Genomic DNA, 26,332 nt, shown 5'->3' with positions numbered 1-26,332 from the left:
TTTGCGCGACTGCCTGACTGAGGAGGGCATGCCACTGGGAAGGGTGCAGCTGGGGAGTGGACCAATTGAGACAGGGACACGCAGAATGAGAACTGAATCTGTCCACACTTGGAGGATCTGTACGCTGAACCCCCAGAGAGATACTGGGATCACTGAAGAGGGAGACACAGGATCCTTGGGGGACAGAGTATGGACTCAGACTCAGAGGTGGGAAAATTGCGGATTCCTGCTGACACAAAACAACAGGACAAAACTGAGGCTGTTGGTGTGTTTTCCTGTCACTAGTTCCAGCCACACTGTTAGTGCTTGTGTGTTCTGCACCAGTCTGTGTGTTCCATCTGCTGCCTGAAGAAGGCAGGTCATAGAGAACCCTTCCCAAGCAGGTACATAGAAGGTATTCCTGTGCTTCAGCACCTCCGGGACCCCAGATAGTTATCCCAGAAAACTCCAGTAAAACATTAGAGACTGAAGGCCCACAGGGGCACATATATTATCAATAGCAACAAGAAAGCCCACTGATCCAGAAGGCCATGGGGAAAAGGTAGATAAACAGGAAGTAACAAAGATGAGGGAGCTAGCACTTTTCTCAAAAATGAAAAAAAGATGACATCAATCTTGGAGCTGTAGGATGAAGACATTAAGGAACTCCCAGACAGAGAAAACAAACAAACAAACAAACAAAAAAACCAAAAACAAAGACCCATCATGAAACTCATTAAAGACAATGATAAACAATGACAAGAGTTCAAGGAATTTAAACAGTATATCACCACAGACAGATTTCATAAAACAGGTTGAAACTGAAATATTTGGGTTAACACAATAGAAAGCCTAAACAATAGAATGAATGTTTTAGAAGAAAAAAATATCAGAATTGGAAGATAATCAATTTGAGAACACACAACTAATTAAACACTAGAAGAAAATCTGAATAAAGCCAAGAAATCTATCCAAGAAATGAATGACAATCAAAAAATCGAATATCAGAATTATAGAAATTCCGACAGATGTGGAAAGAGAGGCAGGATTGTAGGAGGTATTCAATGAAATTAGAGAACTTCCCAAACACTGGGAACATAGTGGAAGCCAAATACAGGAAAGGCAGAGAACCTCAACCAGATCTGATCCAAAAAGACCGTTACTCAGACACACCATTGTCAAGCTCCCCACAACTGAAAGTAGGGAAAGAATACTGAAACAACCACAAAAAGGATCAGATAACACACAGAAGAAAACCAATGAGAATCACTGCCAACTTCTCAGAAGAGACCTTTCAGGCAAGAAGACAATGGAGTAATATTTTTCAGAACCTAAAACAGAAAAACTGTCAACCTAGGATATTATAGCCAGGAAGACTCCATTTGTATTTCAAAATGAAATAAAACAGTTCCAAAGTAAAGAGAAATTAGAAGATGCCAACACTAAGCCAGCACTAGAAACACTGCTCAGAAAGGAGCTGAAGTCAGAAAGGAGTTATTCATAATCAAGGAAGGCAATGGGGAAGATCTTCCCATTAAAGAACAAAAAAGAAACCAGAGTTAAACAGAGACCCCAATACACACACACACACACACACACACACACACACACACACACACACACACACTCTAGGACTTAATCACAACCTTTCAATATTAACCCTGAACACAAATGGTCTAAACTCATCAATCAAAAGACAGAGATTAACAGAATGAATCAAAAAGCCGGACCCATCTGTTGCTTACAAGATGCAAGGAAGGCGTCTCATGCCTGGATCCCAGACGACAGTCACCATGTGCACGTGGTGAGCTGTCCCCGGGTGGCCAGTGTGCCATTTGGTGCCAGGTTCTGCCTGCTGGCCGCCCGGCCGGGGAGCTCTGGGGTTTTGGTTCTTTGAGTCGCTGCTTAGTTAGCTCCAGGTTGAACCCATTGTGCTTCTAGGACGTGAAGCATTCGCAAAGATTCCCATTGGCAGTAACTCTTCCTGTGTAAAACTTGTAATCACTGAACAATGCTGACCACCAAATACCAGTCCATGCAAAAGCTATGGCTTGGGGCTTGTCCTGCAGAATTATATCATGTTACCTGACATGATGATGGATCAGGAGAAGGGTCACATTAAGCAAGCCATTACATTAACTAGCACTCAAGAACCATAACCAGGGGTAAATTCTATGAGGGATGTGTGGGCCACATCCTGTGAAAATTCTAGCCCCACTGGTTAGATCAAGAGTTGGGGTGGTGATGGACTAAGCTAGGTGTGACCAAGGAGCCTGCCATCAATCACAGGTAAAGGAAGCCCCAGTAGTCTGGACTGGTCAGGGCAGCAGCACCCGAATATGCATCCTGATTAGCGTGTGGGGTGGGCCGGGCAGCTCATACAAGGCCAAATGGAAGGCCAGACTTTGCCAGAACCTGGCCTAAACCCAATGGCATGTGTGGGAACTGGGTCTGGGAGTGGATTAAGTGGAGGAACTTGGGAAATTCCCTTGGCGAGCCATAGCTCCCACTGGTGAACATGTGGTCCAGACCTGGGGGTCGGACAAGCTGGGAAAAGTAGCTCCAACAGCTGGCAAATGTGTGAATTGGTAATGGAACAGGGTGGACTAGGCACGACTGAGCAAACCTTAGTCCACAAGCGAAACTAGAGACCAGGATGGAGCACAGGTCATGCTGAGCTAGGCTATTGCACCTACTGGTCTGCATGAGCCAGGAACGCTAAGCCACAGTGTCTAAGGCAGAGGTCAGGACAGGTGAGGGGCTGTGCCAAGCTGAGTAAGAGCAACCACTGGCATGCATGTGATCTATGGCTGGGAACAGGCCCGGTTGGGGAGCCAAGGGGACAACCCTAGCTCGGCTGAGGTTCCCTCCAATGGGGCGTGTGACCTGGAATGAGGGCTGCATTCTGATCGGGAAATAGTTGCAGTCTCCCTTGGCGCAAGTGTGGACTGGGATTGGATGCACCGAACCGGATCAGACTCCAACACCCTCTGGTGTCCTGGGAGACCGGGATAGATGTGGGATGGACTAGGCAAGGTCTCAGCCCCCTACTGAGCCATGTGTGAGCCATATGAGGGTATGGACAAACCATGGCTGGGCTGAAACATCCAACAGCAAGGACCAGTTTGGGTTGAAGGCCAGTCAGGAAAAGCCACTGTTCCTGCTATGACAGGAGGTGGACTGAGTAGGGCTAGCTCATGGAACCACTTGTATGCACAAACTCTGGCACTGGGAGAGGTTCTGATGGAGGAGCCTGGGCAACTCCTCTGGCAGGACACAGACCCTGCAGGTAGGTAAGTGCAAGAAACATGATAGGAAACAGCCCAGAACAGGCCATGGAAAGTTACCCACCGGTATACAATTGGCAGGGGTCGGGGGAAGACCAGGCTGAATCTGTTCACGTCATCCACTGGCAAATCCAAACACCAGAACAGTGTGGGTCGATCCAGGTTCGGTCGCAACAAAGACTAGTGCACAATACAAAATGCCAAGGTGAGGTTGCCTGTACCGGAAGGGACTGCAGTGCCCAACCAGCACGCGTGAGAACAAGGAACGGAGGGGGCAGAGCTGGCAGGGGAATAAGGAAGGGTTCCTTTGCTGGACAGCTACTCCCACTGGAGAGCAGGAGCTGGGATGGGGCAGACCAGACTAGGCAGGGCTACAACACCTGTGCGCCTCATGTGGACTAGATCAGGGAAAAGCCAGGCTGGGCTGATTATTCCTACTGGTGCAAACAAAATTAGAGTGGGTGAGGGTTGTTTGGGCTTAGCCACAGCATCAGCTGGCAGAAGCTGGCACTGGGGGCCAGTTCTGTCAAGTCAAACCACAGAACTATCTGGAGAGTGCATAATCTGGGAGTGGGAGAGGCCTGGGAGGGAAATAGTGGGCTCCTCCCTCTTGGGTTACCACTTTCACGGGAGGGCATAAAACTAGGACAGGGGCTGGGGTGGAATGGGGTGTGGGACAGACTGGACTACTGCTACACATACTGGCAAACCTAGGTAGGGGGTGGGCCTGGTGGGGGTTATTGTGGGTCGCTCCAACTAGGCTGCAGCTCCTACTGGTTTATGCGAGGGCCGAGTATGTGCTGGGCAGCACCAGGCTGGACTGCAACACCCATTGGTTCCAGTGGAAGTCGGGAGTGAAAACAGAACCAACCCAGCAATTGCAACCACCAGCTGATCGGGGCAATGGACTGTGCCGGGCCCTGTACTTGCTAGCACATACAAGAATCTGGTTTGAGAACACCTCAGACAAAGTTTCTTTGGAGATCTCCCCAATCGAAATGCTGGACTCAGAACCCTAACCAAGAAACAACAGAAGACAGAACAAGTCAACCAACCATCCCAGCTATATCTTGGCAGCGAAATACGGGGCAAACAGAGACTCTGTGAAGGACTATGTCAATCAGTGGAATCCTCAAGGACCTCATAGTGCTTGGAGTGGCAAGATTGGCAGCGATTCATAAGTGTTGAAATATCAAAACCACTTGAGCAAGAACCTCAGAGCATACCCTACATCCGGGACCTGGGGAGGGTGGGAAATTGGGTGGGCCTTCTCCCTTAATACCCCCCCTTTAAACATGAAGGAAACAATATGGAAAAATAATAGTCTTACCCACTTAAAAAATTTTTGGTAGGTTTTATTAAATATCTCATAGGAAAAAAATTAAAGTAATGAGGTCAAATGACAGAGATAATGAAAGAAGAAATAAAATCAGTAAACAAGCGACAAAATACAAGATAAAATGGCAAGTAATCTATAAAAAAAGAAAGAAAAAGCAAAGCAAACAGCAATATGTAAAATAATGGACCCGTGTCATTATTTCAATTATGTATTAAATGCGAATGGAATAAATAATGCTAACAAAAAGAAATGGCAGAGTACATTATTTCAAGTTTTATATGAAATCTACTTTATCAGTTCTTTTTTTCATGGGTCATACTTTCGGTGTTACATCTAAAATTTCTTCTCCAAATCTGAGTTTAGTAGATTTACTCCTATGTTACATTATAGAATTTCTATACACTGTGTATTATTATCATCAGGTCTTTCAGTTATTTTTAGTGATGTGTGCAGTGTATATTTCATATATTTTATATATGCATGTATAACTCTATATAATTTGCTGAAGACTTTTAAACTTATGGTTCAATTTTTATGGTTTATCTACCAACAGTACATTTTCTCACATATTGTTCTAAATCAATGATACACACCATTCACAGTATGAGAAAATATATTGTACATTTTTGCCTTTCTCCCAATTCATTGACACATTCTTTTCTTTTCTCTCCTTTCTCCTCCATTTGACTTCCTCAGTCAAAGATTGGATCGTTACAAATGTGCTAACCCAGTTTTTGAAGTATAGGGTCCAGTACAGTAGCCTAGCGGCTAAAGTACTTTTCTATGATTAGTTTTTTTATGTGGCACCATCATTAGGATCTTAGTTCACATCTGTATCCACAGTATCTACAGAAATACTACCATAATATGTAATAAATATTGGCTGAATAAATGAATAATAAAGTGAGAGTGAATCTGAGGATGAACCAGTTAGGCATTATACTAAAATGCATAGAGCTGACACAAAAAAGCTCTGTGTGTGTGAGATACCATTCTACTTATGTGAGGTGTTCAGAATAGGTAATCACATAGACAAAATAGCTTATGGGTGCCAGGAGTAGTGGGGCAGGGATTACCTGCTGTTGGGTATGTTGTTTTGTTTTGACGTTGGTGACAAGGCTCTAGAACTGGATAGCAATCTCATCTATGCAACTTTGAATATGTTAAAAACCACTTGGGGGTAGGCAGGTGTTTGTTGAGTGGTTAGGAAACTGCTTGAGTCCTTGCTTCTCCTTTTCCACGCAGCTTCAAGCGCAGTGGAAGAAAGGCAGTAGATGATGGCTCTGGCACTTGAGTCCTAGCCATTCACATGGGAGTCTTGGATTGAGTTCCACGCCACTGGCCTCTGCCAATCCCAGCCTTGGCTATTATGGGTATTTGGGGAATGAATATTTCTCTCCCCCTCTGTCTGTCTGCCTTTAAAATAAAATGAAAATATGTTAAAAAATGTACAAAGTCACTGACTTGCACATGTGAAAGCATGGATTTATGTTATGTAAATTATACTTAAAAAAAAATTAGCCAGGAATTTTGGCTTGAGTAACAGCAGTGTAGCCATGTTTTACAGAGAAAGATGAGTGGGGCTTAAACTAGATGTGGCAGGATGGGTGATCTTGTGTTGTTTGGATCCAACGGGAAAAACCAAGGTGGAAGTTTAAGTACTAAATGCTGGAGACATCTGACACTTTCTAAAGAATTTTTGATTACCATTAATAGGGTGTGTTACTAGTAACTTGCCGGGATCCATGCAGTAGATGTGAACAGCACGAAGGTATGAAGAGAACAGCTCTCTGCTTGGCAGGGCCCAGGGCAGCTTCCAGCTGTTTGGCCGGGTCCAGCGGATGTCTCTCTGACTACCTTGACGCAGTCTCACCCCCTTTTTGCACGGACACTCACCCACCCCACTAAGAATTGTGTAATCTATTGAGGCATCGTTTGCCCCTGTGAGATGGCTTTGGCCACCAACGTGAGCTTTGAGAATTAATGTTATTGATAATGTCTTGGTGAGTGGGCCTTTAACTGCGCACAGGAGTACAATTAAACCCATGCCATTTCTGGATACCTTATTGTGTGCCTACCCATTGCCATAAAATCTGGCCCAGACATATATGGCTTGATAAGAATTTTACAAATGAATGGATGTGATGGGAGTATAGACTGAAATTGCTACGACAAAAAAATACAGCTACTGTGACCCTAAAGGCTGAGCTTGCAGGCCTAATGGCCAACTAATATCAATGACCCAATCTCCATAAACCAAGGCCCCCGACTTATTAACCCATAGATAATTTAAGATAGCGGTCTAGTTGTCACAGGTGGCACCAAGGTTAGAGCCCAGACTTGAGGAGAGCAGGTGGGGGCCGGCAGGCCGAAATAAGCAAGGAATGTGTAATCCTCCCCCATTCATCTCTCAAGCTGTTATAAATTGTGCCCCACTTGAGGCTATGTCAAACTGCCCCTGAAACAAAACTTTGTATTGGTTCTGTATAAATAAAGAGGACAGCTCGAACATGGCTGGAGCTGGACTCCGGCAGTAGCTGGCAGAAGAATTCAGCGATGCTGCTCAAGGATCCTATAATAAATAGAACAACCCCCACAACAAAACTTTTCCAGCTCAAAATACCAGTAGGATGACTGGAACAATCCTGATTTGGGCTATGAAAGTCATAAATAATATTGTGATTTGAAAAACCCATTAAACTCCAGTTTTGATTTGGGGATTTCTTTCACATCCTTCTATTTATCTAAATTGTAACATTATTTGCCAGGCATTTTATGGCACTGCAAACAGAAAGATGAGTTAGCAAAGGATTTAAAAGTTAAGGAGCTTACGTTTCAAGAGGGAAGACAGAAGAAGGTGCAGATCCAGATGGTCTTCGGCTCATTTCCCCTCTCTTATTATTATTATAATTTGAAAGGTGAGTTAGAGAAAAAACACATACAAACACAGGGAAGCTGGTGAGGAAGACAGGGAGAGAGAGATCTTCCATCTGCTGGTTCACTCTATAAATGCCTGCAACAGCTGGAACTGAGCTGATCCAAGGGACCCAAGGACTTCAGCCATCTTCTACTGCCTTCCCACGACTGGAACCAGACTGGAAGTGGAGCAGCCATGACTCAACTGGTGCGCCAGTGGGATGCTGCACACCACTGGCAGAAGCTTAGCCTGCTATGCCTTGCCAGCTCTTCCTCTATCTTTTGATGGCTGAACAAGGAGATGGCTAAGCAAGGTAGAGACTATACAGGTAGATGTATATCTACCTGTCTCAAATATTAGAACTATCTGCTCACTTCATCAAACATTCTTTTAAGTATTTTATATGACTGAGGATATTATAAATTATATAATTATTCTTTCAATATTTTGGGCATGTATTTTCCTCAGTTTAACTGAGGGCTTCAATTTTTGTTTATGATACTTTACTAAGAAATTTTTAAAAAGATTTATTTATTTTTATTGGAAAGGCAGATATACAGAAAGGAGGAAAGAAGAGAGGAAGATCTTCTGTCTGATGGTTCATTACGCAAGCAGCTGAAATGGCTGGAACTGATTAGATCCGAAGCCAGGAGTCCAGAGTCTCTTCCAGGTCTCCCACGCAGGTGCAGGGTCCCCAGGCTTTGGGCTGTCCCCTACTGCTTTCCCAGGCCACAAGCAGGGAGCAGGATGGGAAGCGGGGCTGCCAGGACTAGAAATGGCGCCCATAAGGAATCCTGGCGCATGCAAGGTGAGGACTTCAGCCAGTAGGCTTCCATGCTAACTCCCTAGCCCCATTTAAAAAAAAAGATTTATTTTTTTAAATTGGAAAGTCAGATATACAGAGAGGAAGCATTTTGAGATAGATTTTAAAAAATCAAGTGAAAGTTCTCATTTAAAAGACAGTAATGGGTAGTGCATATTCTTAAAGATTAATTCTCTTATATGAAGGAGAGAACAACAAAGACAGGAAGAGACAGAGAAGGAGAGAGAGAGAACAAGCATGGGCTTCCATTGTTGGTTTGGCCTACAAAAGGCCTGGTCTAGGCTAAAGCCAAAGGGCACAGTTTTAAAAAGTAAGTAAAAATTACATTTAAAAAGACTGAAAGTAGTCAACAAGTATAGAAATGGGTAAAGCAACAGTGATTGTTTCATAATCTTGCTCCCCCAAAGAGAAGTTAATTTGATATACTTGCTATTACATTTTCATTAATGAAATTTATTCATTTAACTGTGTGTAAATAATACTATTATTTATAAAGATTCATTTTCATCAGTAAGCTAAGGTTTTTGTTTTTGGCAATGTGATGATAAACTGCAAAATGTGTATCTGGAAACTGCAAAGTAACATTTGTCTTTTTTATATGTTAATGATTTGGTTGAAGGTATCCAACTGCTACATACCTTCCGGATGGAGCTGCAGTCACTGGAAGACCAAGGCAGGATTGGACTGTTAGGACGGCTTCCCTGGGCAGGAGAATGGGGCTGAAGGCTGAGGGGATCACGAGTTCTCAACGCTGTAAACATCTGTGCTGATCTGGCAGTCTGTGTGACAGCCTAAAGGACTGGGCTCGGGAGCTTCTCAAGAACTGAACACCTGGAGGTCATTGGAGGGTGGTGAACTCCCAAGAGCATGGGATACCATGCTCCTTCCCACATGGACTTGTCCAACAGGGAGCATACCCAGAGTGTATGTCTTGAACTATAATAAAACAATAAATGAAAGTGTTTCCTCGAGTTTTGTGAATTGCTAAAGAAAATTAGATGAAGGAGTTATGGGAATCTGAATTTTTAGCCATGACTTGGTCAGAAGCACAGATGGCACGATCTGGGCTGGTGGTTAGCATTTGAAATGCAGAAGAGGCAGTTTAATAGGACTGAGCGCCCTCTACTTGTGAAATTTGATACTATCTCTAGGCAGGGGCATAACACCAACTGAACTGGAGGAGCCAAGCTAGTGACCATTTCATAACTTGAGTGTTTGCCTGCTAGCAGAGAAAAGCAGCACATGTCTTGAGGATAGGGAAGTCTTTTACATGGAACTTTGTGCTGTGACAGCAGAGGAAAAACTTTTTGCTACACAGGTGTCCTAGCTCTGCTTGAATTATAATAGCTTTATGAAATGAAATATCTTCATCTTATTTTCCTTTATTAGGGAATAGCTTAGGCGGCAACAGTATTATCTACACTTGAAAGTCCAAAATTAACTGATATAAGATAAAATCATCTGCTCCTGAGGCCCTTTTTTACAGAGTTTCATATGCACATGGACAAAAATGTATATATGTAACTTGCTTAGATTCCTTATATTTTAATTTTCAGTTTCTTCCGTTTTCTTTGACAGTGGTATATAAAAGCATTGGCTGTAACTGTACAGCCAACTTCTCAAACCTTTAAGCCATTTTCCGACCACCCCCCCGACATGTATTTAGTGTTTGAAAGGTAGAGTTAGAGAAAAAGGGAGAAAGAGAAGGACGGAGGGAGGAAAAAAGGGAAGAGGAGAGAAACCAATCTGAGAGCCAGAGAGCTTATCTTTACTGGCTCCCTCCCCAACTCACTGTAACAGCTGGGGATAGGCCAGGCCAAAGACAGGAGCCTGCACTCCATGCCTGTCTCCCACAAGGGTGCAGGGGCCCAGGCATTTGCAACATCTTCTGATGCCTTCCCTGGGACGTTCAGCAGAGAACTGGAGCAGAGGTGGAACAGAGGAGACTTGAGCTTGCACTCACATGGGATGCTGGCATGACCGTAGCCCTAGCCCTAGCTAGCTCTCTCTTAGGAAAAGGTTTTATACTGAAGCAGCAATGAGAAGTTCACCAATTGTCAAAAGCAGATGACCTTTGCTCAGGTTTATATACCTAGACAGCATATTTCTTTATTATTTAAATGTATAACTAGATTTTTCCCCTTATGTTCATATATCCAAAAGCCTATGTTTTCAGTGTCTATTTCACATGTTGAACAACTGGGAGTAGTTGAGATTGCAGTATTCATTAATTGTATTCCTAATTTCTACTTCTATCTTATATAATGAGTTTAACTAATTTATCCCTTGGCTCTTTTTTTTTTTTTCAAGGTAACTCAAGTAATTTCTCCTAATCTCAATTACTTCAACTGAAAAATGAAGACAATGAGTTGGCACCATCACAACAGGAATTTATGAATAATTATGTATTAGCATTTGTTTGAGGACCTCTTATAACCTGCATAAATCTACTGAAAGAACAAGAGTATATAAAAAGATTTTATTAAATAGTCAAAAAAAGTTGTCACCAGTTGACCTTAACCATATACTGACCAAAGGTCCCTCTCTATATTCCGTACGTTGTACGTAGTCTTACCTGAGCCATTTTTCAGATATCCGTTTGCGTCTACAGTTGTATACATGATATAAGGTCCTGGCTGATTCACGCCAAAGGGCTGCAAAAAAGAAAAAAAAAGTTAAACCTTGGAAAGTAAGTGAATGACTTAAAGTTTTAGGAAAATACATTTTAAATAAAGAAGAACCTTCTTACAACTAAATATTACACAGATGAATATTCCTTAAAGAACATGAAGAGACACAGATTCAAAAGAAAATTCAACTAACAGAAAATTACTAATTAGAGGTTTGATATTTGTATTCATTTAGCTTATTGTTTTAACTAGGTATTTCTAAGGGCTAATATAATGTTGTGTGTGTGTGTGTGTGTGTGTATGTGTGTGTCTGTCTGGCTATCTGTGTGTCTTAAGTTTACATATTTTACTTGAAAGCAGTAGATCTACAAAGAGAGACAGAGTTTCCATCTGCTGGTCTACTGGATGAACCGAACTGAAGCTGGCAGCCATAGGTTGGCTGGTTTGTTTTTTGAAGATTGTGTGTTCTTTATAAGGGTGAATATTTTAAGTGAAAATTTTGAATCATTTGCAGTTCTGTTGAGAACTGAACTACAACAGTGTTATTATGACATTTCTGTTGAATACAGCATTGCTTTTGCCTTCAGGGAAGGAAAATCAGATTTTTCCAATAAAATATCAAAATAAATAAAATACGTCCACAATAACTGCAGCACAATAAAAAATACACATGATTAGTTTTGCCACATTTAATCTGCTACATATACAGAATACATCATGTTCCAGTTCACAAACATCTGACAGTTATCAAACTATCAGATCAGACTATCACGTCTAATTATAATAAGACTTATCTACAATTTGTATATTGTTTCTTCTTTTTGGAACATGCCTCAATTCATCAATAAAATGCTACATTCCTTCTCTTTAGAAATCAAGACTGATTACATAGCATATAAAGAAATCTACGATTGCATTGATTTAGGAAATACTTTAAAATTGTTTGAAAGGTTTTTCAATTGTTTTATGATACAGTTCCATAGGCCCTGGAATTTCCCTTGCCCCTCCCTCAGTCCCCTCCACCCTTACTGATTTCCAGCATTACAATGGGTGTTCCCTCATTAATAGTCATAACTCCATCATTCTGCTACTGAAGTGTATCCCAATGTTGTAGGCATGGACAATGTCGGAGAGTTCAGCATTCTGTCAGGATATTTTCAGTTGTTTCACTGGAAGTCCATCTTTGGTCTGGATGCAGAGAGACATACTGCACTAAATATGGAACGCCTCATGAATTTGTGTGTAATCCTTGTGCAGGCACCATGCTAATTTTCTTGTATCATGCCAATTTTACTCTACACGCTGCCAAAGTGAGCGCAATTTTCTAAGACCTTTTGACAAAAATGTTAGCCAATAAGGTGCAGAAGTTAATGATATTTAAATAGGCTACTGATGTTCTAAATATGATTTTCATCCATGAGAGGCAAGAAACAATGATTTTTTGTTATTACAATACCTGCCTGATATTTTAAGAATTGTAGAAATTCATATGCTTATAATGGTCATGAGAAAACAGGCTGCTTTAAGGATGCAATTCTTCATAAGACTATTACTAACCGATTAGAACTATCATATTACTAACTGAAGAAAAGATTTGTGAAGAAATACACAAAGCATTGAAAATAATTCAGTCATGAAGAATTTTTGCATATGAGATGAATATTACATTTTGTGTTGCTACATAAAACTTTCATGGAAAATACTAAAATTTTATATCTATATTCCTGTGTCACAAAGGAACAAGAAAAAGCATGTTCTTTGGCTGTCCAGTTATTTGGGGGGGGTGGCTTAAAGATTTATTCTTATTTAAAAGCCAGAATTAGAAAGAAGGAGAAAGAGAGAGAGAGAGAAATAATCCTCCATGTGCTGGCTAACTCCCTAAATGATTGCAGTGGACAGGGCTGAGCTGCTTTGAAGCCAGGAGTTTCCTCTTGGTCTCAAATGTGGGTGTGGGGGTCCAAGCATCTGGGTAATGTTTTGCTGCTTTCCCCGGCAAAAACGCAGGTAGCTGGATGGGAAGTGGAGCAGCTGGGACAGGAACCGGTGCCCACATGGGATGCTGGTACTATAAGTGGACAAGTAACCTGCTACGGGATTGCACTGGCCCCATAGGTGTCCAGTTTTAAAGAATCACAGATATCTAGACAGAAATTAAGCTATCTTCTTCATGCAACTGTGATATTTTGGGAGTAGTTTTAATCCTAAAAATATTCTACAACATATTTCAGTTACACTTTTTTACCAGTGAAATACAAATATATGCATCGATAATACTTCCTTTTTAAATAATTGTGCTGAGACTCACTGCTATAGAGCATCATTGCAGTACAGTTTTCATTCTACTGTTGATTAACAATGGTTTCCATTTTTTTGTGCAACTATAAACATGACAACATTCTTAGATATGGGACCTGATGCATAAATGCAAAAGCTTCAGAGGGTTGGCTACCCAAGCGGTAAAGCTGCTGAGGCATACAATACATGAATCTTCCAATCCTTCAAGCAATGCAAATTTTGTCTTTTCCTAGTGTTACCACCTTATTGCAGTATGTAAGAGGTACCACTGCTTCACATGTTTAGCAACTACCACTTAAATGTGGCATACACTTCATTTTTAAAAAAGATTTATTTTCATTGCAAAGTCAGATACACAGAGAGAAGGACAGATGGGGGGAAGGTCTTTCATCTGTTGACTCACTCCCCAAGTGGCTGCAATGGCTGGGGCTTAGTCAGTCCGAAGTCAGGAGCTAGGAACCTCTTCAAGGTCTCCCATGTGGGTGCAGGTTTTCAAGGCTTTGGGTCATCCTCAGCTGCCCTCCCAGGGCACAGACAGGGAGCTGGATGGGAAATAGGGCCACCAGGATTACAACCAGTGCCCATTTGGGATCCTGGTGTCTGCAAGGCAAGGTCTTAACTGGTAGGCTAGTGCACTGGGCCTGGAATACACTTTTTTTAAACAAAGATTATTTATTTTATTGGAAAGGCAGACGTACAGAGAGGAGAGACAGAGAGGAATTTCCTCCATCCAATGATTCAAACCCCAAGTGAGCTCAACGGCCGGTGCTGCACCGATCTGAAGCCAGGAGCCAGGAACCTCCTCTAGGTCTCCCGCAAGGGTGCAGGGTCCCAAGGCTTTGGGCCGTCCTTGACTGCCTTCCCAGGCCACAAGCAGGGAGCTGGATGGGAAGTGGAGCTGCTGGGATTAGAACCAGCACCCATATGGGATCCTGGCGCATTCAAGGCGAGGACTTTAGCCACTAGGCCACGCTGCCAGGCCCTGGAATATACTTTTTAATAAAAATTGTTTTTGACTTCTCTAGGTTTATTTTGCTGCAAAGAATATGCAAATATGATATCCATATTTTAATCTTGTCTTATTATAGAGAGGCTTGGAGATATTTAGGAGGTTATATTTATCACTGCCTTATAACCTCAAATTTATTTTATTACACATAATCTATTATATATACAGGAAGACAGGTGTAAGGGAAAAGTCACTAAACAGTTTCTTAAAATGAAATAAGAGTTTTGAATTATTTCTTCCAGTTTGAAGTATTCTGCATACATCTCAACTTCTTAATGTGAAAACTAAAAAACTATTTTAGGAGCCTAAACTACGGAAATGTCAGTTAGTAGTGATAACAACAAATCTGTGAAAACAGCAACTTCCTTCTCACACTTCTCCAGAAATAGTTCACTTAGTAATTGCTATGGACTGAATGTCTACATCTGTCAGAATTCATGTCGAGGGCCTGGCAGCATGGCCTAGCGGTTAAAGTCCTCGCCTTGAACGCGCTGGGACCCCATATGGGCACCGGTTCTAATCCCAGCAGCTCCACTTCCCACCCAGCTTCCTGCTTGTGGCCTGGGAAAGCAGTCGAGGATGGCCCAAAGCCTTGGGTCCCTGCACCCGCATGGGAGACCCAAAAGAGGTTCCTGATTCCCGGCTTCAGATAGGCACAGTACCGGCCGTTGTGCTCACTTGGGGAGTGAATCATCGGATGGAGGATCTTCCTCTCTGTCTCTCCTCCTCTCTGTATATCTGACTTTGTAATAAAAATAAATAAATCTTTTAAAAAAAGAATTCATGTTGAAGCCTTCATCTCTATTGTTATTGTATTTGGACATGGGACACTTGAAAAATTTAGTTAGATTAAATCATGATGGGATTAGTGATTTTTTAAAAAGCAGATTTATTTATTTTTATTGAAAGGCAGATAAACAGAGAGGAGGAGAAAGAGAGGAAGATCTCCCATCTGATATTCACTCCACAAGAGGCCACAATGGCTGAAGCTGAGCCAATCTGAAGCCGGCAGCATAGAACCTCCCTGGGGTCTCCTACTTGGGTACAGGTGCAGGGTCCCAAGGAATCAGGCCAACCTCCACTGCTTTCTCAGGCAACAATCAGAGAGCTGGATTGAAGTGGAGCAGCTAGGACACGAACCAGCACCCACATGGGATGCAGGTGGCACAGGGTGGAGGATTATCCTACTGATATGTTTTACTGTTTGTGTTTTCCACATATATGGAGTAAGAAAAAAGGGAGTAAGTATATATGGGCATAATTTCCTAAAAAAATTTACTTGTTTATTTGACAGGCAGGAAGGCAGGCAGACAGGCAGAAGTACTCTATTTTGCTTCATTCTCCAGATGCCTGGAACACCAGGAGTGGGCTAGGCTAAAGCCAGGAGTGGGAACTCGGTCTAGTTTATCATTTGGGTGGAAGTGGCCGAAATAGATGAGCCATCACCTACTTCCTTTTAGAGTGCACACGAGGTGTAAGCTGGGCACTTGAACTGAAACCTAAGAACTCTGAGAAGAGATATAGGCAACCCAACCAGCACTGCACTCATGTGCCGGATACTCATCGCAACTTTTACTAACATATGAAAGTAAAACAATTGTTTTATTAAGTAGATAATATGAGTTCACCAATAGTTCATGAGATATATATTTCTTCCCTATTTACTTTGGCATATAAGCTCTTGATTTGAAGACAAAAAGGTTCAGGATTTTATCCTCATCTGTAAGTGGGAGGAGCAGGTTCTGAGTTTGTGCATTTAGCCATGAACCTGGTTGGCCTTCAAGGGACAGTTTTATTTTAATTTTCCACCACGTTTGAGGATGCTTCTGCGATAGTGCTTCTACATTAGCTGCAACTCCTCAGAGAAAGCTTAAACGCACGCTCATCTCCAGTGAGCTGATGCTGTCATAATTTGTATGCTGCTAAAGCTTTTTATGGCCATCAACCATGGGTCTATGCATACTTTGAGAATGTGAGAGGGGTTTTGTAGCCATCCATTTTCCTGTATATCCAAACATCTGGTTATAGAACATGAAGGAGTTAAAAGAAAAAGCCAATATAGTTTGTATTGCCTGATTAAGATATCCACCCATATTTCTAGCAGGAAAAGAAGGAATGCTAGATTTTAACAACAACAGGAGTAGTGACCAAGATGCGGATGTCTTAAAGAATTATTCTGTATTGGAGCTGGTGCTGCGGCTTGGCAGCTTAAGCTGCGATCTGCATTCCTTATGGGTGCTGGTTCAATCTCCAGTTACTACACTTCTGATTCAGGTCCCGCTAAGGTACCTGGGAAAGCAGTGTCAGATGGCTCACGTGCTTTGGGCGCCTACACACATAAGCAACATTGGGAAGAAGCTCCTGCCTCCAAATCAATGAATGAATATTTTAAGAAAAGGGCTGAACTGCTTTTCCCTTTGCATACACTTCACCCTTTTATTATACTGAGAATAAACAGTATGGTTGTAACAAAACAACAGCTTAAAACTATGGCTAAATGTAAAATTCAGCATTTTCAAAAATGGGTATTAAAACACAGCTAAGTATAAGACATGATGACAAACATTTTGGATTAACTTTGACGGGAAGCGCCTATTACAGCAAACTGAAATCTGATGAGCAGTTTTCCACAGGGTGGGGCACAATTCAGGTTTGCAATCTGGGGCATAAGAATATATCTTTTGTTGAATGATACAAAGTTGAAGTCACATTTGTGCAGACTATACCAGTGAAGAAGGTGCCAGGAATCAACAGTCCTGCAGTGCTACTGTGGTTACCCTATGCCCAGCAACTGACGAGAATTCTGGGTTTGTGTGCCCGAGGCACTCCTTCAATGAGCAGTTTACAGATGGCAGCCAAAGAACTAGGAATAGAGAGAGCTCACAAAAAACAGTTTTAAAGAATCACAAGGAATACGTTCTCCTTGCCTGCCACCACTCCAACTTACATAGGGGAGAATTAAGTTTAAAGTTAAACTGGTGGGGCCAGAGTTGCGGTGCGCTGGCTAAAATTGCTATTTGCTTCCTTCTGATCCAGCTTTTCAGTAATGAGGCTGGGAGAGCAGCACGCCGGCTGAGCTGAAGTGCATGAGGTGGCTGAAGCTCCAACTTCCTGGTTTTGGACTGGCCCAGCTCTGGGCATCTGGGCCATTTGAGGAGTGAACCGCTGGATGCAATATATCTCTTCCTTCCCGTCTCTGTAACCCTACCTTTCAAATAAATAAATACATCTTTAGAAAAAAAAAAGCTAAACTGAACTGATATGAATAATCTAGGTCTGAAATTTAGTAGTCCAAGTACAAGCAGTTCTTGCTCAATGAAATGAGTTCCTAAAAACAAAAACAATGTTTTGTCTTTGAACTTTTTGTTCATCCGGAATGTATTTGCAAAAAATGTTAACTACCAACAAGGTTTCGAGACAAGGAGTTATTTCTATAGGTGCTGTGTATTATATCCCATCAACTAACAAATGCAGCTTCTGTGTCAAAATTTAACTACAAATTTCTCACAAGCTTTAAAATTTTTGTTTAATTTACTTGATAGGCCGAAGTACAGAGAGGCAACACACACACACACACACACACACACACACACACACACACACACACACACACACACACACATTCACAGAAGACCTTTCATGTGCCAGTTCGGTCTGCACATGCTCACAAAGGTTGGACTGGGCCAGGCCAAAGCCATGAGCCAAGAGCTCCCTGCAGGTATTCCAATTGAATGCAGGGATCCAAGTCCAGGGCCATCTTCCACTTTCCCCAGCAGGCAGCTGGACTGTGGCTTGAACTGTGTACCCATGTGGGATACTGATGTTGCACTATGCCACTACAGCAGCCCACTGCCCTTCTTTTTAATGTCAAGATGCAGAGGCAGGCTTTGGCTCCTGGGAATGCCTTGTATCCCACTTGGAATGCTTGGCTGGAGTCTCAGTTTCTCTACCTCTGATGCATTTCACTTTTTTTTTTAAAAGGATTTATTGTTATTGGGAAGTTAGAGATACAGAGGGACCACAATGGTGGGAACTGTGCCAATATGAAGCCTGGAGCCCAGAGCCTCTTCTGGGTTTCCCACGTGGGTACAGGGTCCCAAGGCTCTGGGCCATCCTTAACTGCTTTCCCAGGCCACAAGCAGGGAGCTGGATAGGAAGTGGGTCCACTGGGATTAGAACCGGCATCCTTATGGGATCCTGGTGCATTCAAGGTAAGGATTTTAGCTGATAGGCTACCATGGCGGGCCATCTTACTCTTAATGTGCATCCTTAAGAAGTGGCAGACAAGATATGTAAGTTCCTGCCACCCACATGGCAAACCAGCATGGCGTTCCTAAACCTTGGCATTGGCCTAGATGCTGCGGGCATTGCAGAGTGTATCAGTAAATGGATGCTGTCTCTTTGTATTGCTTTTTCTTGTTTTAAGATTGCTTTTACTGGAAAAGCAGATCAGGTTTATGAAGAGAAGGAGAGACAGAGAAGTATTTCCATCTACTGGGAGTGATCCCCAGATTGCCTCAATGGCTGAAATTGAACCAATATGATGCCAGGCTTCCTATGTGGGGTGCAGGGTCCCAAGGTTGTGGGTTGTGCTCTACTGCTTTGCCAGCTCATAAGCAGCAAGCTGGATGCGAAGTGGAGCAGTTGGGACATGAACTCGTGTCCATGTGGGATCACAGTAATTGCAAGGTGAGGATTTAGCCATTGAGCCACTGCACTGGGCCCTTTCTGCATTTCAAATAAAATGAAAATCAGGAATGTCTGATTTTTTTTTTATTCAGAGAAGTTAAATTAAAAAATATTAATTTCTCCATTTTTTCCTAATAGAAGGAAAAAGGACTATTACTGGCTCCCATATCTAATTCCAGGATGTGTTATATTGATGTAATGCAATCTGTTGTATTACACAGATCTTTCTTTCTATCCGTATGCCTATCTGCTGATATAAACTTGGGTCAGGAATATCCATTTTCTTCACAGACTATCTTTTTCAGTAGCCTGGCTAAAACTTGATGGTTTCTGTGTCAATGCCAAGTACATGATTACTGATTTGTTTCTAGGTCTGGGTTCCTACAGTGGAGTCCACCTACATTCTAAATCATTGGCACTGACTGGTAATACAAAAGTGGAAGAACACAGAAACATATTATTGTATTTGAAATAATCAATACTAGGTTTAATTATGTGATATAAATTCAGATCCTAAAATGCTAGAAAAATAATTTTTTTTTTTTTTGTAAGAGGGGCTTTATTTTCTCCAAGGTAGTTTTTCGTTTATCCTGGCCATTTTTAAATAAATGTTCATTATCATCTTTTCTTACCTTTGTTAAAATTAGAACCATTATCAAATCCAGTTCAATATTAAATTTTCTACAGTTTCTTATTTTAACAACAAATTTGATAAATTACTTACTTCAAGTGTAATTATTTCCATGTAAAAACTGATTTTCCCTCTGACCAAAGTAAATAAAAGAATATAAAAAACACTCTATAGACAATATTTTTCTATCTTTGCTACAGAAAGCGTATTACAATTGTTGGTTGTGAACTGAGAAAGGCACATGGTGTAATTAAAGAGGAAATAATGTTTTCAGGAATGGCACGTAGTCCAATTATAATTAATACATATCTGCTAAAGGAATGCTTGGACAGCTACTCCCACTGGGGAGCATGGGTTGGGATGGGGACAGACCAGACCAGGCAGGGCTGTAACACCCATAGGCCTCATGTGAACTAGGTCAGAGAGAAGCCAGGTTGGGCTGACTGTTCTGACTGGTGCAAGTAGAAATTGGAGTGGGTGAGGGATGGTTGGGCTTTGCTGCAGCATCAGCTGGCAGAGACTGGAATTAGAGGCTAAATCTGTCAAGTTGAATCCCAGAACCACCTAGAGAGGGCATAATCTGGGAGTGGGAGTGGCCTAGAAGGGAAATAGTGGGCTCCTCCCTCTTGGGTTACCACTCTCACTGCAGAGCATGAAAACCAGGACAGGGACAGGGGTGGCTAGACAGAAAGGCACCCAACAGCATGTGTGTGGGCTGGACATTGGAGCTGGTTAGGTTGAACTAGGCTGCAATGCCCATAGACATGTATGAGAGCTAAATGGGATGTGGGACAGACTGGACTAGTCTTCTGTAATACTGGTAAGCATGGGAACCAGGGTAGGGCACAAGCCTGGTGCGGGTTATGGTGGGTCACTCCAACTAAGCTACAGCTCCCACTGGTTTATGTGAGGGCTGAGTGTGTGCTGGGCAGAACCAGGCTGGACTGCAACACCCATTGGTTCTAGTGAAAGACAGGGCTGGAAACAGAACCAACCCAGCAAATGCAACCACCAGCTGATTGGGACGATGGACTGTACCGGGCTCTGTTCTTGCCATGTACACACAAGAGTCTGGTCTGGGATCACCTCAGACAAAGTTTCTTTTGAGATCTCCCCAGCTGAACTGCCGGACTCAGAACCCCAACCATGAAAAGACAGAGGACAAAAAAGATTGATCAACTACACCAGCCATATGTTGGCAGTGAAAAACTGGGCAAACTGAGACTCTAACGTGGACTATTTCAATCAGTGGATTTTTCAGTGGCCTTATTGTGCTTGGAATGGCGAGAATGGCAGCAATTCAGAACTGTTGAACTATCAAAACCACTTGAGCAAGTTTCTCGGAGCATGCCCCACATCACGGACCTGAGATGGGTGGGAGACTGGGTGATACTTCTCCCCTAATATTCTCCTTTACCCCAGGTACAGGAAAAAATGTGGAAATAATACTCTTACCCATGTTCCTGTAGCCCTTGGACCTTTTTGCCCTAATTAACTATGAAAGGATTGTCAAAAATAAAGAAAAAAATGGAGTAAAAAAAGTCAGGAAGGACACTTAGCCAAAATAAAGACAAATTTATTGTACTTTGGCAGTTAGGGTAAGGAATAATAAATAGATAATAGAAGCAAGGTAAAGAAAAAAATTACTGACATAAGGAGCATGGGAAGAGTAGATTTCTGTAGGGTAACGAGACATTCATTGAGGAAGTCTCTGGAAGGTACAGAGTTAGAAGTTTTGGTGAAAAGAATTACCAAGTGACTGAGAAACAAGCCATAACCTCCACTGATAAAGTCCAAAAAAAATTTGTAAAGAAAATAAAATAATTAAAACATTACTTGGATATTTAAATCATAATAAAAAATCAAGAAATATGAATAAAATATCCTGAATTCTCAGAATAAAGTATTCTGATTCTCAGCTGTTTATGTGGTAGCTTTCACTAAAATATTGAAATCTTCATTAATTTGCAATATTTTAAAAACATTTATCTGACTACAACGGCAAGATAATTAGAGTTCTAGTCTTATATAAGACAAATGGAACTCAAGCATTTAATTGGAATTTACTGTCCTTACTTCTCCAGAGATAAACAGAGACAAAGGAAAAACATTTAATTTACAAATAACAGTCATTTTATTCATTGAGTGATTTGTTGTTTATAGTCCCTTATGATTTGCCTAGATGAATTCCTTTGATTTTAACAAGTCTTTAGGAGGTGGTATGTTAAGCAGCGTAATGGTCTTCCTAAGACCATATTCACCATTCAACATGGTGATTTTCAGAATCAGCTGAATATATATGCTCCTTATTGTAAAGAATGATTTGATGACAACTGTGATTAAGCATTTCAAGATGATGAGATTATACTGGATTATCCTTTCTGTCAATGCATCTGGGAAGGCAGTGAAAGATGGCGGAAGTACTTGGGTCTCAACTACTAATGCAGAGACCAGATGGTTTCTCCCTGCCTTCTTGTAACTGACAAACAAACAAACAAACAAACAACAAATCTTTTATAAGGTTCAGGGAGTTCAATTTCAACTTTGTTCTTTGTATGACCAGGTAATGAAACAGCCACTGAATGTAGATATGGTAGGATCTGAATGTTTCATTTTAATTAATGGTTAATCACATCTCTATAATGCTGTGCTAGAACATGTGTCTGAGGTGCATTTGGAGGTGTGCTGTCGTCCCTGAAGGACTGATACAGGAATTCACAGGGCGGAACCGAGTGCTGGCTGCTAAGACTAACAGCTGGGTCCTACCTAGAACCTTTTCTCAAAGGGGGCTGCCTTGTATAAACTCTAACCCTTTCCCGAGAGCTGACTGCACACAGGGTCTGACAGACGCACACAGCTCTGTCTTTTTGCCTCAATTGTGGCCATTTGTGAATGGTGACTCATGTGAGAGCTGCTTGTGCGACCCAGACGAATTTCTGCCAATTCTGTTTCCTCAGGTTTGGAGGGGCTGCTTATAGGCCGAATACAGGAGCAATCCCTGGGTCTGGATCTGTTTTCACACATGTTAAAAACTGAGTTTTATACATAAAATATTTAAACACAAAATATCGTTAGTGTAGTGGTTTAAGAAGATAGAAAGAATACGAGACTATAACATGGGATGAGACTATATGAATATGACAATATGAGACTATAACTATAGCATTGGGTTGTAATTCCACTATTTAATAATTCTGTGATGGGATAATTTAACTTTCTGATTTACAGTTTTCTAGCAAGCAAGGTTATTGAAACAAAGACCTAAGCTGATCACTGCTGTTAACTTTGGCTTTCAACTTAAGTTAATATTCCTTACAAACTTCATATGAACTGGCTACTTCAAAAGCCACGTCTAATTAGTTTCACATTTTGCGATTTCATTAGATAGCAAGTCAATATTAAGGCTATACCAAAGAAGTCACTGACTACTAATATATGAAACACCTGGTACAATGTGATAGGCACACAAATACGACACAATTCTTGATGTCAAGAGGTTACGGGTATTAAAAATGCCAAGACATTCAGAAAATGTCTCTAAGGATATCAGAAAAGTCTACATAAGAGAGGCCAGCTTAAGGTGTGAAGTGTTTTAGGAAAAGTACTTTACCTACAGTAACCTGTAACTTGTAACAACTATATTGTGAAAAGCTGTTATGTAGAAAATTTTTACAGAAAAATTTATAACCCAGAGTTAAGTTTACTTACTGTTATCTTACGAGGACAGTCATTGGAACAGAGACCACTAAGCACTGTGGAAAAACACAGAACAGGCTATTATTACTATTATAATGCAAACTGATATATAAAGTGAACTTTAATCTTGCCCCTAAATTCATTAATATGCTCTACTGATCCATGATTATAAGCACAAATCATTTCAATTTCTTTAGATTGAAGCAAATTAAATTCCTCTTTATCTACTTTATGCCAATATTTTAGGAGTATTTATTAAGCTCTCAAGATGATGCTATTTTGTATACTCCATAAGTTAGTTCAATTATGATTGTATCATACCATACCCACTGTTGCCTCTATTTTCCAATTAGTTAAATTGCAAGGATGACTTACAATCTGACAGAGGTCCCAAATACAAATCAATGGAATAATATAGTAACAAACAGAATGGCTAGCACTTGTATTTCATTTTAAACTGCACTTCTTTTCACTTATCCAGTCAAACTTTCTTGGTTAATAATTTTGATAATCCTCAGTATTGAGAGCATTATAGAGAGCATAACTATAAAATAATGTTGAAATCCATGCATAAGAGGAATTTTTGAAAAACTTAATTAGTGAGAAAATTGCATGAATTTCAAACTTTTTGCTTCAGAATGAACTTATGCTTCTAATGTTTTACTTACTTATTTGAAAGGCAGGGAGACACAGAGGACGTAGAGACAGAATATGTCTATGAGCTGGCTTAGTTGTTAGATGCCTGTAACAGCTCTGGGGCTTGGTAGGGGCCAAAGCTGGAGGCTGAGAATGCAATCTAGCTCTCCTATGTAGGTGAGAGTTGGTGACTCAGCTACTTGCTTTACAAGCAAGATGGAAGTTAGAACCTGGAGCTTGGGATTGTAATGTAATGCAATGTAAAACAGGCACATCTTAATTGCCAGGCTAAATGCCTGTTACCAAAACTTCTGAGCCCACTTTCCTTGAATTTTTTTTATATATCTTCATAGTTGCTCAAGGAAGGAACAAGATTGATTATTCAATAAATGATACTGGATAATTAGTTCCTTGAAGGAAAATAAACACAGAATTTTTCTCATAACACAAAACGTATATTTGGCCAAGACACAATAATGAAAGAACTCATATTTCAATAACAAAATGAGCCAATTCAATTGAAAAAATGCACAAAAGCATATGAACAAACATTTCTCCAAAGATATACACATGGCCAATACGCTCATGCAAAGACAATGAATATCATAAGTCATCAAGTAAATGGAGGGAAAAACTACTGAAATTACACATCTTCAGTTACAGCAAGATTATTTACATTAACCAAGAGGTTGACTGAACCCAAACGTTACTGCAGATGAAAGAACAAATAAAACATAGTAAATAATACAATGGACTACTATTTAGTCTTCAAAAGGTAAGAAATTCCATCACATTTTACACATGGATTGATCTTGAAGCCATTATGATAAACAAAGAAAAAATAATTAGCCTTCCATATCATGTTTGCACTTGGCATTCAACTAAATGGGAATCAAATGCATTGGAAAACCAAACAAAACACATCCTGCATCTGCACCAAGTGTGGACAGACTTTGTATTGGTCATTACTTCTTAAACAATCTAGTGCAAATGTTTACACAGTATTTATACTGCATTAGATATAAATCATCTAACGATGATGCAAGGTATGCAGAAGGATGTTTACGTGTTATATGCAAATACTATGCCATTTTGTGTCATAATGACAGGGCTTAGGTAGTTGACTTGGAGGTTCCTGAAGAATGCCACTATGTAAGAGGCACAGAAGCTCTGGGCTGCCAACCCTGACCTTGCCCATTGGACCTTATTCACCTATATAATAAAGAATCTCCATTTATAATCCTCATAATAAATGAGAAAAAAGTAAAGGGTTGCTCTGAATTCTCTGAAGGTATCCTGGAACCCTGACATATAATCACTCAGAAACAAATATAGGATATGTCCTGGGACTTGTACTGTGGGACTGATCCACAACCCTGTGGGACCTGAGCTCTTCTTCAGGTATAAAGAACTGATTGATTAGCTGGTGTGTGTGTATGTATAAAACCCAAACATTTTTATGACTAGAGGTAAAAACTTGTTAGAATTGTCTGTGAAATGACAAAAAGAATAAACAGTCGCTTCCAGCACCTAATGTTATAGACTCATTGTGGCCCTTGCACAGTTGTGTCCAAGCCCTAACCTCCAGCACAGCTGTATTGGGAGGTAGAAAAGATTAATGTAAGAATCATAAGGTCCAGAATGAGCGCTTTTTCATTTTAAGAGCAGACATAAGACAACATGCAAGGTCACAAATTAAAGGTTATGTGGACAAACATTGGATGGCAGCCATTTACAAGTCAAAGCAAGGCCTCAGAATGAAATCCACCTTGCCAATTTCTTGATCTTAGAATATTTAGCCTTCAAAATCATGTGAAATAAATTTCTTCTGCCACCAAGACTGTGGTATTTTTTTAAAAGGTAGCCTGAACAAATGAATACATGCACATATTGCTTACTTTTAATTTTACATAAATTAAATCATATGAAACACTTCTTTAATAATTCACTGCTTTTTGGGTTAACACAAACTTTTTGATTTGAACATTTAGGTTCTTTATCTCCCAGTCCACTCTATTCTGTTAAAAACACTATTGAAAGTTGACCCGTACAGACCTGGTGTAATCACATCGAGCTCTTTGCATATCTGTCAGTTTCCTTGGGCCAAATTGATAGAAACAGAAATTCTGGGTCCAGTCTTAAAGTTTTTAGTTTATAAAGTGAAATCAATCCCCAGAAAAATGACAAAATACTGTTTCAGCAGATATTCACTGATCCTCTGGTAAGTACCAAGCTTTGAACATAAATTTGTTCTACCTTATATCAAGTCTGTGAAATTAAGTGTAAATGTCTCTATCCTGCCTCTCTGTTTTTTTCTCTCTCACAAGATGAAAATGAAATTTGGGCACATATATTAGTCAAGGCCACAGTGAATGGAACTTGTTTGCAAGATCATGTGACC

General features: G+C 40.9%; 1 protein-coding gene and 1 non-coding gene across 3 annotated transcripts in view; both read right to left on the bottom strand.

Moving 5' to 3' along the window:
* Positions 1-26,332, bottom strand: part of ITFG1 (integrin alpha FG-GAP repeat containing 1) — a 187,945-nt gene that overhangs the window by 39,755 nt on the left and 121,858 nt on the right. For both annotated transcript variants that reach the window (XM_040982758.1, XM_040982759.1), the window contains exons 13-14: positions 23,308-23,351; positions 10,921-10,999 (exon numbers count right to left, since the gene is read on the bottom strand). In XM_040982758.1, the coding sequence (XP_040838692.1) occupies positions 10,921-10,999; positions 23,308-23,351 (123 nt within the window). The remainder of the gene's footprint in view (positions 1-10,920; positions 11,000-23,307; positions 23,352-26,332) is intronic.
* On the bottom strand, positions 12,188-12,293 carry LOC121158133. The gene has a single exon (XR_005884153.1). It is a non-coding gene; the product is annotated as a U6 spliceosomal RNA (small nuclear RNA).

Source organism: Ochotona curzoniae, unplaced genomic scaffold (genome assembly GCF_017591425.1).
Source record: "Ochotona curzoniae isolate NIBS_2020 unplaced genomic scaffold, NIBS_Ocur_1.0 contig_3622, whole genome shotgun sequence".
NCBI classification, from domain to species: domain Eukaryota; kingdom Metazoa; phylum Chordata; class Mammalia; order Lagomorpha; family Ochotonidae; genus Ochotona; species Ochotona curzoniae.
This window is presented reverse-complemented; position numbering and strand designations above follow the sequence as displayed.